Genomic DNA, 12151 nt, shown 5'->3' with positions numbered 1-12151 from the left:
GTGCATGGAGAGGAGAGGAGAGGAGAGGAGAGGAGAGGAGAGGAGAGGAGAGGAGAGGAGAGGAGAGGAGAGGAGAGGAGAGGAGATATGGTTGGACGAGGCTGAAAACATGAGGTGATTACATTAGCATAGGAATAGTTTCCGTTGGTATGTCCAGTGTCACAGACCGTGAGCAGAGGGCCAAAGAAGCAGTACGGCCTTACTCTAAAAATACCCCATATTAATGATATACAAATTAAATTACACACTTTGGACTGATTGCAGGTGCAGTCACTTAGAATTTAATTGTAAACTTATCATAGCACATGTGTACTATAAGTAAATGTGCATGTGTTGCAGTCTTTTATCGAGGTCTCCTCCTCAACTGCCAGCTACAGGAGTTTGCATATCCGCCAATTGTTGATCACAAGACTCAGTGAGCTCTGTTGATCCAAGGAGTCAGAAATAAGTGGAGAAGGTTCAGCAGTGACACTTAGCTGAAGACAATATGAACTAGAGTTACTGTGTCTCCGCAAACCAGAGAAGAGGCAGGGAATGTGGTCACAATCTCCTCCTTCCTGAGTTACAGCGCTGAAAAATGACCAGATGTGATTCTGATGAACATTATGATGTCACAGTGAAGTTGACCTTTGACCTTTTGGGTGTAAATCATCTCCACTTTGTCATTTTCTTTTAAATATTACTTAATTAGACATCAATATTGAAAAACTAGCACATGGATCTGTGAGTCATGGGCAACGATGCATTTTATGAGGTCACAGTGACCTTGACATTTGACCCCTGACGGCCAACTGAGCTCATCTTTTAGCCCAAGTGAATCTTTGTGCCAGATGTAAAGATACAAGAATATGAGGTTGGACCTCTGACCACCAAAATGTAATCAACTCATTCTTGCGTCATGTTGAATGTTTGTGCCAATCCTAAAGGGATAGTTCAACATTTTTGGCAAATTTGCCTATTGCCATAATCCCTATAGTCATAGGAGTACGGTAGGTGCATTACCTTTAATTATCTGTGCGTGTTGTTTTGAGATCCGTGGGGCAGAGACGCGAGCTGCTCAGCAAACACAATGGAGGTGAACGCTACAGGTCCCCTGGCCCTCTTCAAACTCATCGAATACACAATCCAACCATGGAAACCAGGAGACACCAGGCATCTGTTGGTACCAACCATGTCGTGGTAGCTTGATAGTCAGAAAAACGGGCTGAATAATGCTCCACAGTTAGGATAGATTCTGGTAGGGGAAAACTTTTAAAAGTGGATCCTGAACACTCCTGACATCGTGTCTCTCTCTCGTGCCATGTGTGTGTTGTGTTTGTGTGCGTGTTAAATTTCAACTGGTACTTTATATTGGCTTGGATGTGTTAAAGTAAATAACATTAGCAGTAAAAGCTGAATATTTAATGGATCAAATTAGAATAATAATGATATCTGGTGACACTGCAGGCAGCACAGACAGCAGGGAGAGACATGCTGTAGGGAATGAATTTAAACGTGAGAAAATTATTCTCAGGGTTAGTCACTGTTCGTCTGGTACAGGTGTCTGGTCACACTGCAGGCAGTAGAGAGAGACATAGAGAGGGTCCTCAAACTATGTTCTAAAATAGTTAATTTTCATATATTAATATCATAGAATTGTGGGAAATGCTTCAGAAAGTTTTGTAGAAGGATCTCATTTGGACCCCCACGCCCTTGAATCCAACAACTCCAAAAGGGAGGGATTTCAAAAGCACAAGTAGTTCTGAGTATATTCTGAGTGAATGTCTGTGCAGGTCACAACTTGTCCACGAGAGCGTTTTGGAGTTATTGGATTGTGTACTCGATGAGTTTGATGAGGGACAGGGGACCTGTACCGTTCACCTCCATTGTGTTCGCTGAGCAGCTTGCGTCTCTGTCCTGCAGATCTCAAAACAACATGCACCGATTATTAAAGGTAATGAACCTACTCCTATAGGGATTATGGCAATAGGCAAATTTGCCAAAATGTTGAACTATCCTTTTAGGATTGGCACAAACATTCAACATGACGCAAGAATGAGTTAATTAAATTTTGGTCAAATATCTTTACATCTTGCACAAAGATTCACTTGGGCTAAAAGATGAGCTCAGTTGGCCGTCAGGGGTCAAATGTCAAGGTCACTGTGACCTCATCAAATGCATCGTTGCCCATGACTCACAGATCCATGTGCTAGTTTTTCAATACTGATGTCTAATTAAGTAATATTTAAAAGAAAATGACAAAGTGGAGATGATTTACACCCAAAAGGTCAAAGGTCAACTTCACTGTGACATCATAATGTTCATCAAAATCACTTCTGGTCATTTTTCAGCACTGTAACTCAGGAAGGAGGAGATTGTCACCACATTCCCTGCCTCTTCTGTAACTCTAGTTCATATTGTCTTCAGCTAAGTGTCACTGCTGAACCTTCTCCACTCATTTATGACTCCTTGGATCAACAGAGCTCACTCACTCTTGTGATCAATCTTATGAAGATCACAGGTCTGCAGCTGAACCTTGCAGCTCAACTGTTGGCCACACTGGCAGGTAAAAACAAAGGCCATGTTGTTTCCGAGAGGCGGCGTCCAGCAGGCCATGCAGTCACACCAGGGTACATTACTGTAAGAGGCAGGTGTGTAAACCTTCAAAGGGTTGACTCTTTCTGTGATGCTGTTGCATTGGAAAACAGGATGTTATCAGACTCAGGCTATAATTGTGTGGCACAAGTGAAATTAATTACAATGTTCAGGACGAGCACCTGTGCGACATTTACACCTAGGGAAGAGAGGAGGCTAGGAATTGAAAGTTAATATCTTAAAGATAAAAAAAAACAGAATTTATCTAAACCCGGCGTTGACATTTAAAAACAGTGAGTGCTGATCAAGAAGAGAAAATGAAATTAAAGCTGTTCCGAAACTGATCGCACGACTTGTTTCTGCACATGCCACTTCCCCGTCTGTCTTCGCTTTTGACGGCGTTTTGCAATCTGATGACAAAATATCAAATCCCGGCCGCAAGAATCAAACACACAGTGATTGTTCTCTTCCCATTAGGGAAACTCAAGGCTGAAAACACAACAAGGACTATTGTCCAATCCAGGTCAAGCATGGGAGAGTGGAGTGTAGGTAGCACACTCAGAGTACTGTTCACTGACACAGAGAGAGAGAGAGACAGAGAGAATATGTGTTATCTAACCCCCCCTTTTTGTTCTCCTTTATTCCTCTCAGTGAGCAGAACCATCCCCACCAGAGGATTCCTCTAATCCAGGTGAGAGAGAGGCTCCTTAATCAGCCAATGATGAATCGGGATTACACGTTACTAAAGTGGCTTACTACTCTCTGAGAGCTCATATCAACAACTGAGCCCCACTTTATTCCTGCAAATGGTGTCTGAACATTTATGGGTGATGGAGAACTCAGAGATCAGCAGAGTGTTGATTTCAGTAGTTTAGCAGCTGTCAGCCGTTTTGAGGACAGAAAGCATCCTCCCTATAATGTTTTCAGTAGCTAGCCCACTACTACTCACAGGGGGACCATCACGTGCAGTGTTTTGACATGTACCTATGAAATATCAATACAGGGCTTGGGGAGGGGTTGATTGGCATTATTCATAATTAATGGTAACCATTATGCAATAATAGAAAAGCCAAAAAAAAAAGAGAATCAATTACCTTTGCTACTTTTAAAAGACATAGGTAAACATGATATTTTCCTTATTTGAACACATACCATGCAGCTGCTCGTTTAAAACACACCATGATGTGACTGACCATGCAGTGTACTGAGGCAAAATGCAATTAATGTACGTTATTTATAGGCTACAGCTATACAACACAGTGATGCCTAGACATGCAAGCAGCATGAAGTGCAGCTATTGGCCAGCCGGCGGCTCAGCTGACTTTATAAGCGTCAGGCAAACGGTGAAAGACACCGAGTACAATCACCATACAGGGCAAGAGCGTGGTGACCGGGGACGACTGACACAACCACAAATCAAAATCCACAAACCTCCTGGCCCTTTAGTGCCCTAAGCACAGGCAAATCATCCAAATGATGCTCTGAACTGTTGGTGTGTGAGGGGCCTGTCTGTCAGCGAGCCCGCCTGCAGGTCTGCAGGTCTGCACTTGACTTGAGTGTTTTTACACAGCATAATTTATTTCTGAATAACGAGCTGCCACGGGAGAGGATAAATACCTAATAAGCAGTCTAGCAGTGCTTTAGGAGACTGCACAAAATGAAAATGTCTAACTGGGGATTATGGTGCCGGACTGACAGCATATTGTAAGAATTACTATTGGCACTGTAATAGAAAAAAAATAACAACAAACATCACTCACCCAAATGCAACATCGTAGCTCGTCGGTCCAGCGATGCACTTATTTAACAAAAAGAAAAAAGCAAGCTGCTCAGCCCAGACAGCTAGCTAAATCACAGCTAACTGGATTCTTTCAATATTATTATTCCTATTTGCTATTTACAAACGTTATTCCACAAGATTTACAATGGGGCTCTCTGCCTACAAAATTATTTTACACCCACTGAAAAAAATACATTTACAAAAAAGAAAAAAATAAGCCTTAGAAAAAAAAAATCTTCTTCTTCTGTCTTCCTTTTGTTATCTTTTACATTTAGATGCGCTTTGCCGCGGTGCTGTCGGCTTGAAAATCCCCAGCGGAGCCGTGGAGCCTCGGTCCGTGTGAGAGACACAGGCACGGAGCACTTGGTGTACGTGTTCCCGTTCAGACGATGCTCGTCGGTGGTTCGCTGATTTCCCCACTCGCTGCTCGGTGTGTCGGCGAGTTGTGCGACCGGCCATTCATGTGTACCCAAATAATATCAGTAACTTATGTACATAATTTACAACGCACGACTCCGACGGCCTTCAGCAGGTTCTCGTGTGTACTGAGGCGCTCTTGCCTGCCCGTGCTCACTTGCCTCGGGGTTCATCATCATCATCATCCTCCTAAACAAAACCGGCTGTGAGCGCACGTCGCCACTAGAGGGCGGCGGTGCTGCGTGTTTGGGCCTTTATGCCGAGCGGCAACCTACACCGAAGGCTTGTTATGTGACTTTCATGCTGCCTTCAGTGTCCCTCGTAATCTCCAGACTCAGGTTCAGGGCACCAGCTGTTGTCATTCACCTGTTTTCCTATAGGCTAATTGAAAATGACAATGTAGTATATTTTTATAATTGGAATTATGTATTTATAAAGATATTTATGATGTGTATTTAGGGTATATATTTATATAGGTGTATTATATTATTTATGATTGAGATAATTATTATGTGTATATATATGTATATATATATATATATATGGTATATATTTATATAGGTATTATGTATTATGTAGTAGCCTAGTTACAGAAGAATAGTTAAAAAGGGGTAGGAAATTATTTTTTTCTTTCTTTTGTATGTACAAATAGTTACATATATATATATATATTTTTTATACATGTTCGAAAATAAAAATACATTCATTCATTCATTCATTCAATTGCTTCAAATGATACAATGCTGTGTGTGAATAAAGTGAATAAAATAATCTTGCTTGCATAATCTTCATAGATGGGCCCATGTGTGTGTGCACTGGTGGTAAAATATAGAAATACTCCACTACAAAGAAGTCTTTTAAAAAGTTTAACAGTAGAAACAGTGCAAACTGACTATCAGGAAAATGTACTAGCAATATCAAAAGTAAAAGTGCTTGACTGTTGGACAGTTGTACTAATGCAACATTGGTAACGTGTAAAAGATGTATTTGAAAATGTAACCACTAACGAACTATGAATCTCCATCAATGGGAAATGGATAAAAAAAAGTATACTTTTACCCTCGGAAATGTAGAGTAGAAACAAAAAGTACTGTTGGTGTGCACATAAACTGGTATGGGGACGTGAATGTGTACATGATAATAGGTGCATTGGTCCATCCAATTTTATATTTGTTTATCTATTTGGTTTTTTTTGTTTGTTTGTTTGTTTTATAAATTGGAAACAGATTTCCAATCCTGGGACAATAAAGATTATGTTTAGTTACCATATTTCTGTCCAACGCTTAAAATGTAGCCTACATAGCTCACACAGTTCTTGAGCACATTAAACTTTTTCCTTAAAATTACAAATCACAATTTTCCTAACAACACCTGAAGGCCCCATATAACACAGTTCAGTGGAACAATGAAATTCACCGTACTTGCCATTACTACGTTTGTCTACCGGGTCACCAAGGCAACACGTGCCTGAGCTGTGGCTGAATTCACCGTCAAACCTAAAACCCTCTACTTTCAGACCGCAGTGTTTATCCCCACCAGGGCATATGTTTAGTGAAGCTCACGCCTTGAGCAGGATGAACTGGGTAACCCCTGTTAAGACAGGGACTTTGCCGCCCTCTGGTGACTTTCTTTAGGTACGACAGTGAACACCCAAACCCATGGGAAACACACACACACACACTGAATGAATAATATTCAGATATATTTTATTCATCAGCATTTCACAATATAAACACAGACTACGGATGCCTTGTAGAAAACTTTTGACATTTAGAGGTAACATGATCCAAACAGACTTCTAACGATGTATGTATAAAATTATCTTTGTATATTTATGCATGAAACCTTTCCTTCATGTCCGGCTTACAAGACGCCAGGTGGATACATTCAAAGTTAAAAACAAACAGCATACACAACCACACATTTTGGTTGAATGTTTTAAACAAAGCACTCAGTGAAAAAAAATGCTTGCAGGCCTGAGACAACGTTAAAACCATGGGCAGTGTTATGACAAACAGATGACACAGTTACTGTAATCTGCCTGGCTGTGTTTTTTAAAATGTAGTATTAAAATAAATAGGTTTAACAAAAAAGGAAATGACCTACGACCAAATTTGTCTTAAAAAAAAAAGTGTAAACACATGGCAAGCAGTAAACGCTGCGCATCAGGTTCTACGGAAATAATGGCTGCTAACACTATGCATATTAATATCACAGAATCATAGACGTCACATGATGAAAATATATTAACGTATTTAAATAAAAACCTTGCACACAGACCTGGATGTCAGAAGAGATTTAAACTACTAGAGTACCTAATGTTGAACTTGTGCTGATCTGGATTAGGCTTTCCAATGCCTAAGTGTTATATTAGTTAGGTGTGTATTTTGCCGACTTAACATCAAAATACCTGTTGCTCAAACGATGACACCCGACAGGCAGAAAAGAGGAAATAAATACCTCTTTCCTACAATGGCTTTGGAAGACCTACTCCAGCTGTATTCATTCACTAGTCACTGTTCCACTTTGGTCATAAAACATTTGGCCTCTCAAGTTTCCCTTTACCCAACACAAACATTTTCCTTATCTCTACAACATTACTTTAGTTCAAACGTGGCTCACAAAGCTTCATGAACAAATCTTCAACGACGGATTCCAACTATTTTAAACAGATCGAGTCGCAAGACGATCTTTGCGGTCCTCTCACGCCTCTGTCACGAGGGAGAAAACTTAAGGTTACTTGGTCCAAATCCTGGATGGTTACAGTCCTTCAGCAGGTCCTAGGCTTTCGCACAGTCCATCGGATCCACTGCGGCTACTCCAGGTGTTACTGTAGTATAAGTAATGGGGCACTGTGCAGAGTTATCCTTCCAGGGGGGGCCGCAGGGGAATACAGCCATCCATTTCCAGAGACTCAGGCCAACCTTCATACTTGTTGCTGCTCTTGCTGTTTTTCATACGCTACAAGGAGGCAACCACGGGCACACAAAGGTGATTTCAACAAAACCGCCTGGCGACAGGTTCTCACTGCATAGTAGCTGCTCATACACCGAGTGCTGAACAACATTTACATTTTAGTACTATGCTGACTAGAAGAAAAGAAAAGAAAGCACTTCTGCACACTCAAATCTGTGCAATACTTCCCTTTAAGGCTTTAATATGTGTTTTTGGTCAGCAGAGTATACATGTATGTAAGTACTATGCTGACTCAATTTTTTTAAATTCCTTTTTTTTTTAGCAGCCCAATGAAACTGAAACTGTCACAAGGGTATATGCTTTCCTTATTCTCTCACATAGTGATAACCATGTGTCAGATCATCATGTATGTTTAAACCATATGCGTATATAATGTTGTTTATTGATGTGTGTACTTGATTTGACAGGACCAAAATAAACTCACTAAACTAAAAAACTAAATTATAATTTTAAACAGCACCTGTACTGTCTGGTGAGTTGTTTTGTAATATAATTTACAGAGTGACACTGGGAGGATTGTTTTTTTGTTTTGTTTTAACTACACCTGTGCTTAAACTATAAGTAGATAAGTAGATCAGTTAAAGAATAAAAATGTAACATACCTGCTCAAAAGGGCTCTTATTCTCAATGCCTTTGGCTCCAACAAACACCCAGCTGTCTCTAAAAGCCAGCTCCTTCACCACCGTGCTCCCGAGCTCCTCAAACAGTCGACGGGACTCGTCGTTCATCCTGCCAGCGGAAATGAGGAAAGGGCGCAAGGTTAATGTTTATTAAAGGGGTTGACTGCTCCTCTAAGCAACAGGCTTAAGGGGCAAACATAAGTACTTCACCCCTGTTAAAGTTTATGTTGAAATGAAATGCAGGCTATTACCATCTCTCAGTCACTGCTCCTGGGCTTTAGTCTCAATTGCACTTCACAGTTGAGCTGAGGTTTAACCACTTCACAACTGTGCTAGGTTTTCAAACCATGAGGCCTTCAAGGACATCATGGCCATACTCATTTTGATATATCCACCCATATAGGTGATCAATAATTAATGTGCCGGCCATTAGGTGTCAAGTAAATGTAACATTTAAAATAAAATCTTGACTCCAGACACCACAAGGACACGCTGTCACCCACAGGACATTTTGTCTTCAAATTATCATTCTTGACTGCTCCGTTAACTCCAGTGATAATTGGAGCTTTTGCTCTTTTTGAGTGTTAAATGTTGGAGCCAGCTGTCCATAGTGCATTCATAGTTTTGTAACATTTATTGAGAAATTTTGTGCTCATATAAACTGGCAGCTAGTATTGTCTTTTTTTAACATTACCTCCTCTGTTTCCTCATTATTAATGATAACAAGTACTCAAACCTTGTATGAAAAGTGATATACAAATAAAGTTTGATTTGATTTGATTTGATATCAACTCTAACATGTGGCAAACCGTTTCAATAATGTAAATATAATGCTAAATAAGGTTGTAAGATGACGGATGAACAATGCCATATAATTATTTATATTCAGTAATCGTTTTTATGACGTAAAATATACACGACTGACGATTTAACTATGAAAAATGCTTTGAGGTCTCTCAAAGAGGAAAAGTGAGAGGTGCTGAACTCTAACAGAATATCACATCATGAATTCTTACTTTGTAGCTGCATCATCAAAGGAAGCCACAAACACTAGTGTCCCTTCATGGAGCGGCCGGAGAAACTTCAACAGGTCAGACACATCTAAGAAGGAACATCAGATGAGCTGTGGACTGTGGTTTATTTTTTTGAGACAGAACGTAACACAAATACTATGCATATGCATCTGGTTTCATTACCTCCCGCCCACATATCAAATGATTTTGTGTCAAGCAGCTCTCCTGTTACACCTGCGTCAAAAGAATCATCAGCCAGATGTTACAAGAGCAAATTTAATAAGATATTAAAATATCTATATAAAACAGTCTGTTAAAAAAAAAGGTCAGGAATGTGACTCCTACCATTCACCAAAGCTATGTTCAGTCCTCTGCCAACATTGTTCTTCACACTGCTCACCAACCTGTGGGAAACAAGTGCCAGTAGGTGAAATGCTTTAAAAAAAACAACCTTATTGCACATACACATTAATCGACACACATACACATCCTAGCACTTAAGAAGCAACAAGAAATACAAAAAGATGGCAAACAAAACCAAAGAGATGACGGGCAGGGAGACTGAAAGAATACTTGCATTCAGATCCTCAGACAGACATGAAAGCCTGGTTATGACAGCACAGAGGAAAGAAGCAACAGAGTGTGAACCAAAAACAAAATAAAACAAACAAAGGAAACAACAGGGGAGAGAAAACATAAATGGACACAGCAGAGTTGGCAACCACTGAATCTCACATCTTGTCCTCCAGGCAGATTTTGGGGCCGATGACATTGGCAGCACCAGACACCAGGCGGAAAGCCAAATGTTTCGGGGGGCAGGGGGCTGAAAGTCCACATTTGTACCTTCGAGGACGGGCTTCAGCTGAAATATATGAAACATTAGTTGGCGGTGATGAGGAGGAAGGAAGATAAGAAGGCAGCATTATCAACATGATACAAAGTTTTAACTGCTCTATTTACCAGGTGTTGGTTCCTCACTCCCACCTGAAAAAAATAAGAAACAAGTGTGAGACTCAAACCGATGATCACACATCAGAAAAGCTTTGTTGGATTAGTTTATATACAGGCACACAGTTACACATTCATCAAGATTAAACCAATATTTATAACTTGACTTTTGGATATGTACTGACAGTGACTGTCATTTATTTAATGGTGTCATCACAACCTGTGGTGAAATTGTGCCTGTTAAGAAAAAGGCTCCGTAGTGCTAATTGAAAAGGTCCAAATGGAAAAGTTTCTTATTTGATTCTACATGTTCCATGTTTATTTTTTATTTTTTTTATTTTAAAACTCTTCATTTGTATTGGATACTTTCGTGCAAAATACTTGCATTTATTGTATGCAAGTTTCTTTACAAACTAAGTTTACTACTTTCAAAAGCACAACAACAATAATCGCATTGTTGTTATTACCACCATTGTCAATTTGTCTATCCCTAATAGCTAAACCATTTGAAAATTATGAAAAATGTCTGTCATTGTTCCCCAGACACCATGGAAACAGCCTCCAGTGCTTGTTCATGCCAGACCAACATTAGGAAAGCCAATAACAGATAACCAATACGCAATCAAACAAAATAGGAAAACTGCCCAAGGTCGGACTCAGATTGATAACGATTGAATGTCCAACACATTTTATGTCAATCAACCAACCAATCAATTCATCATTTCAGAACTACCTCTCTTACCACTGAAGAAATGACGCACAGATGAACCACTCTCTCCTCCAAATAAAGTGTTAGCCAGCAGCCAGGTGAGACCCACCAACAGCAGCACAGCCACAACTCTCAGGGGGCCTGTCAGGGGAAACAGGAAAGACCAGTAACACACATGGGATTACAACTGCACCAACAGTGGATTATTACACTGGATTGTGTGATGGAAATGTCAGCCCACCTGTTAATCTCATGATGCACGTAGTCACAGACCTGGACAAATAATCAACAAGGTTATTTATGAATAGCTACCTCAAATTTGTACTTGTGTAGTAGTTTAGTAAACGTCTTTTGTTAACAATGACACATTCATTTCATGTTTTTGTTCAGCTTTACAGACTTGTTAAATTATTAAGTCTTGAATGAAAGAGGCACGTGAGTCATTTCCCAGAACTACTTTCGTGAATAATTAATACAACCATTGATATCATAACCATAATCTTTTTACAGTGGCCAAGCAAGATGGCTCTGGAGAGAGATGACGTTTGGGGGTTTGACATGAACTCAAAGTCTCCCAAAGACGAGACAACAACACAACAAGTGCGCCTTTCCGCTGACAAAAATGTAAATATGTAACTCATGTAAATGTACACATGGAAATGTGAGAAGACAGGTCTTACCTGCTGGGTCGAGGCTTCAGACGAGTAACTTAGCGCTGGTTCTCGTTACCTGTAATGAAGGTTTCAAAAGAGCTGTTGCTCTTGTTACTCGGGCTGAGATTATTTCTTGCGCTGTTTCCTCATTGAGACGTTCATGGGCTGAAAACCAGGCTTCAAAAGTCTCAGTCCATCTTTGAAACAAGTGTTGTTAGCGCACTTTGGCCAAACATATCGGGGCAAAAATGTGTGTTTGGTAGATTACATCTGCCTTCCGTATGTATTGCCAACCCGAAATAAGTGACACCAGAGAGTCTGCGCAGGGAGGTTCACGTGACCAAAATGTAATGCTGCATTCAAGGGCTGTCGTCAGAATGAACTACAGACTGAATATAAAAGAGGAATCAATGAACACACCCGTTAAGTCTTAATTTGGTGTGTTTTTTAAGAAGCTAAGA

At 40.2% G+C, this 12151-nt stretch overlaps 1 protein-coding gene across 2 annotated transcripts; it reads right to left on the bottom strand.

Annotated features, from left to right (window-relative positions):
• Positions 1-6602: 6602 nt before the first annotated feature.
• On the bottom strand, positions 6603-11998 carry fam3a (FAM3 metabolism regulating signaling molecule A). Of its 2 annotated transcripts, XM_085781914.1 has the most exons (10): positions 11718-11998; positions 11279-11310; positions 11071-11178; positions 10341-10364; positions 10116-10242; positions 9726-9784; positions 9564-9614; positions 9384-9468; positions 8350-8476; positions 6603-7732 (listed from the first exon to the last, which is right to left on the bottom strand). In XM_085781914.1, exons 2-10 carry the CDS (start codon positions 11289-11291, stop codon positions 7634-7636), a joined length of 693 nt encoding a protein of 230 aa, XP_085638040.1. In that variant the 5' UTR covers positions 11292-11310; positions 11718-11998; the 3' UTR covers positions 6603-7633. The 2 variants fall into 2 exon arrangements, with proteins under 2 accessions (XP_085638040.1, XP_085638041.1); XM_085781915.1 differs by lacking the exon at positions 9564-9614.
• Positions 11999-12151: the final 153 nt, after the last annotated feature.

This window comes from Trachurus japonicus, chromosome 7, assembly GCF_045865225.1.
Source record: "Trachurus japonicus isolate A0001 chromosome 7, Traja_1.0".
NCBI classification, from domain to species: domain Eukaryota; kingdom Metazoa; phylum Chordata; class Actinopteri; order Carangiformes; family Carangidae; genus Trachurus; species Trachurus japonicus.
The sequence above is the reverse complement of the archived record's forward strand: the minus strand, read 5'-3'. Positions and strand labels throughout refer to the sequence as shown.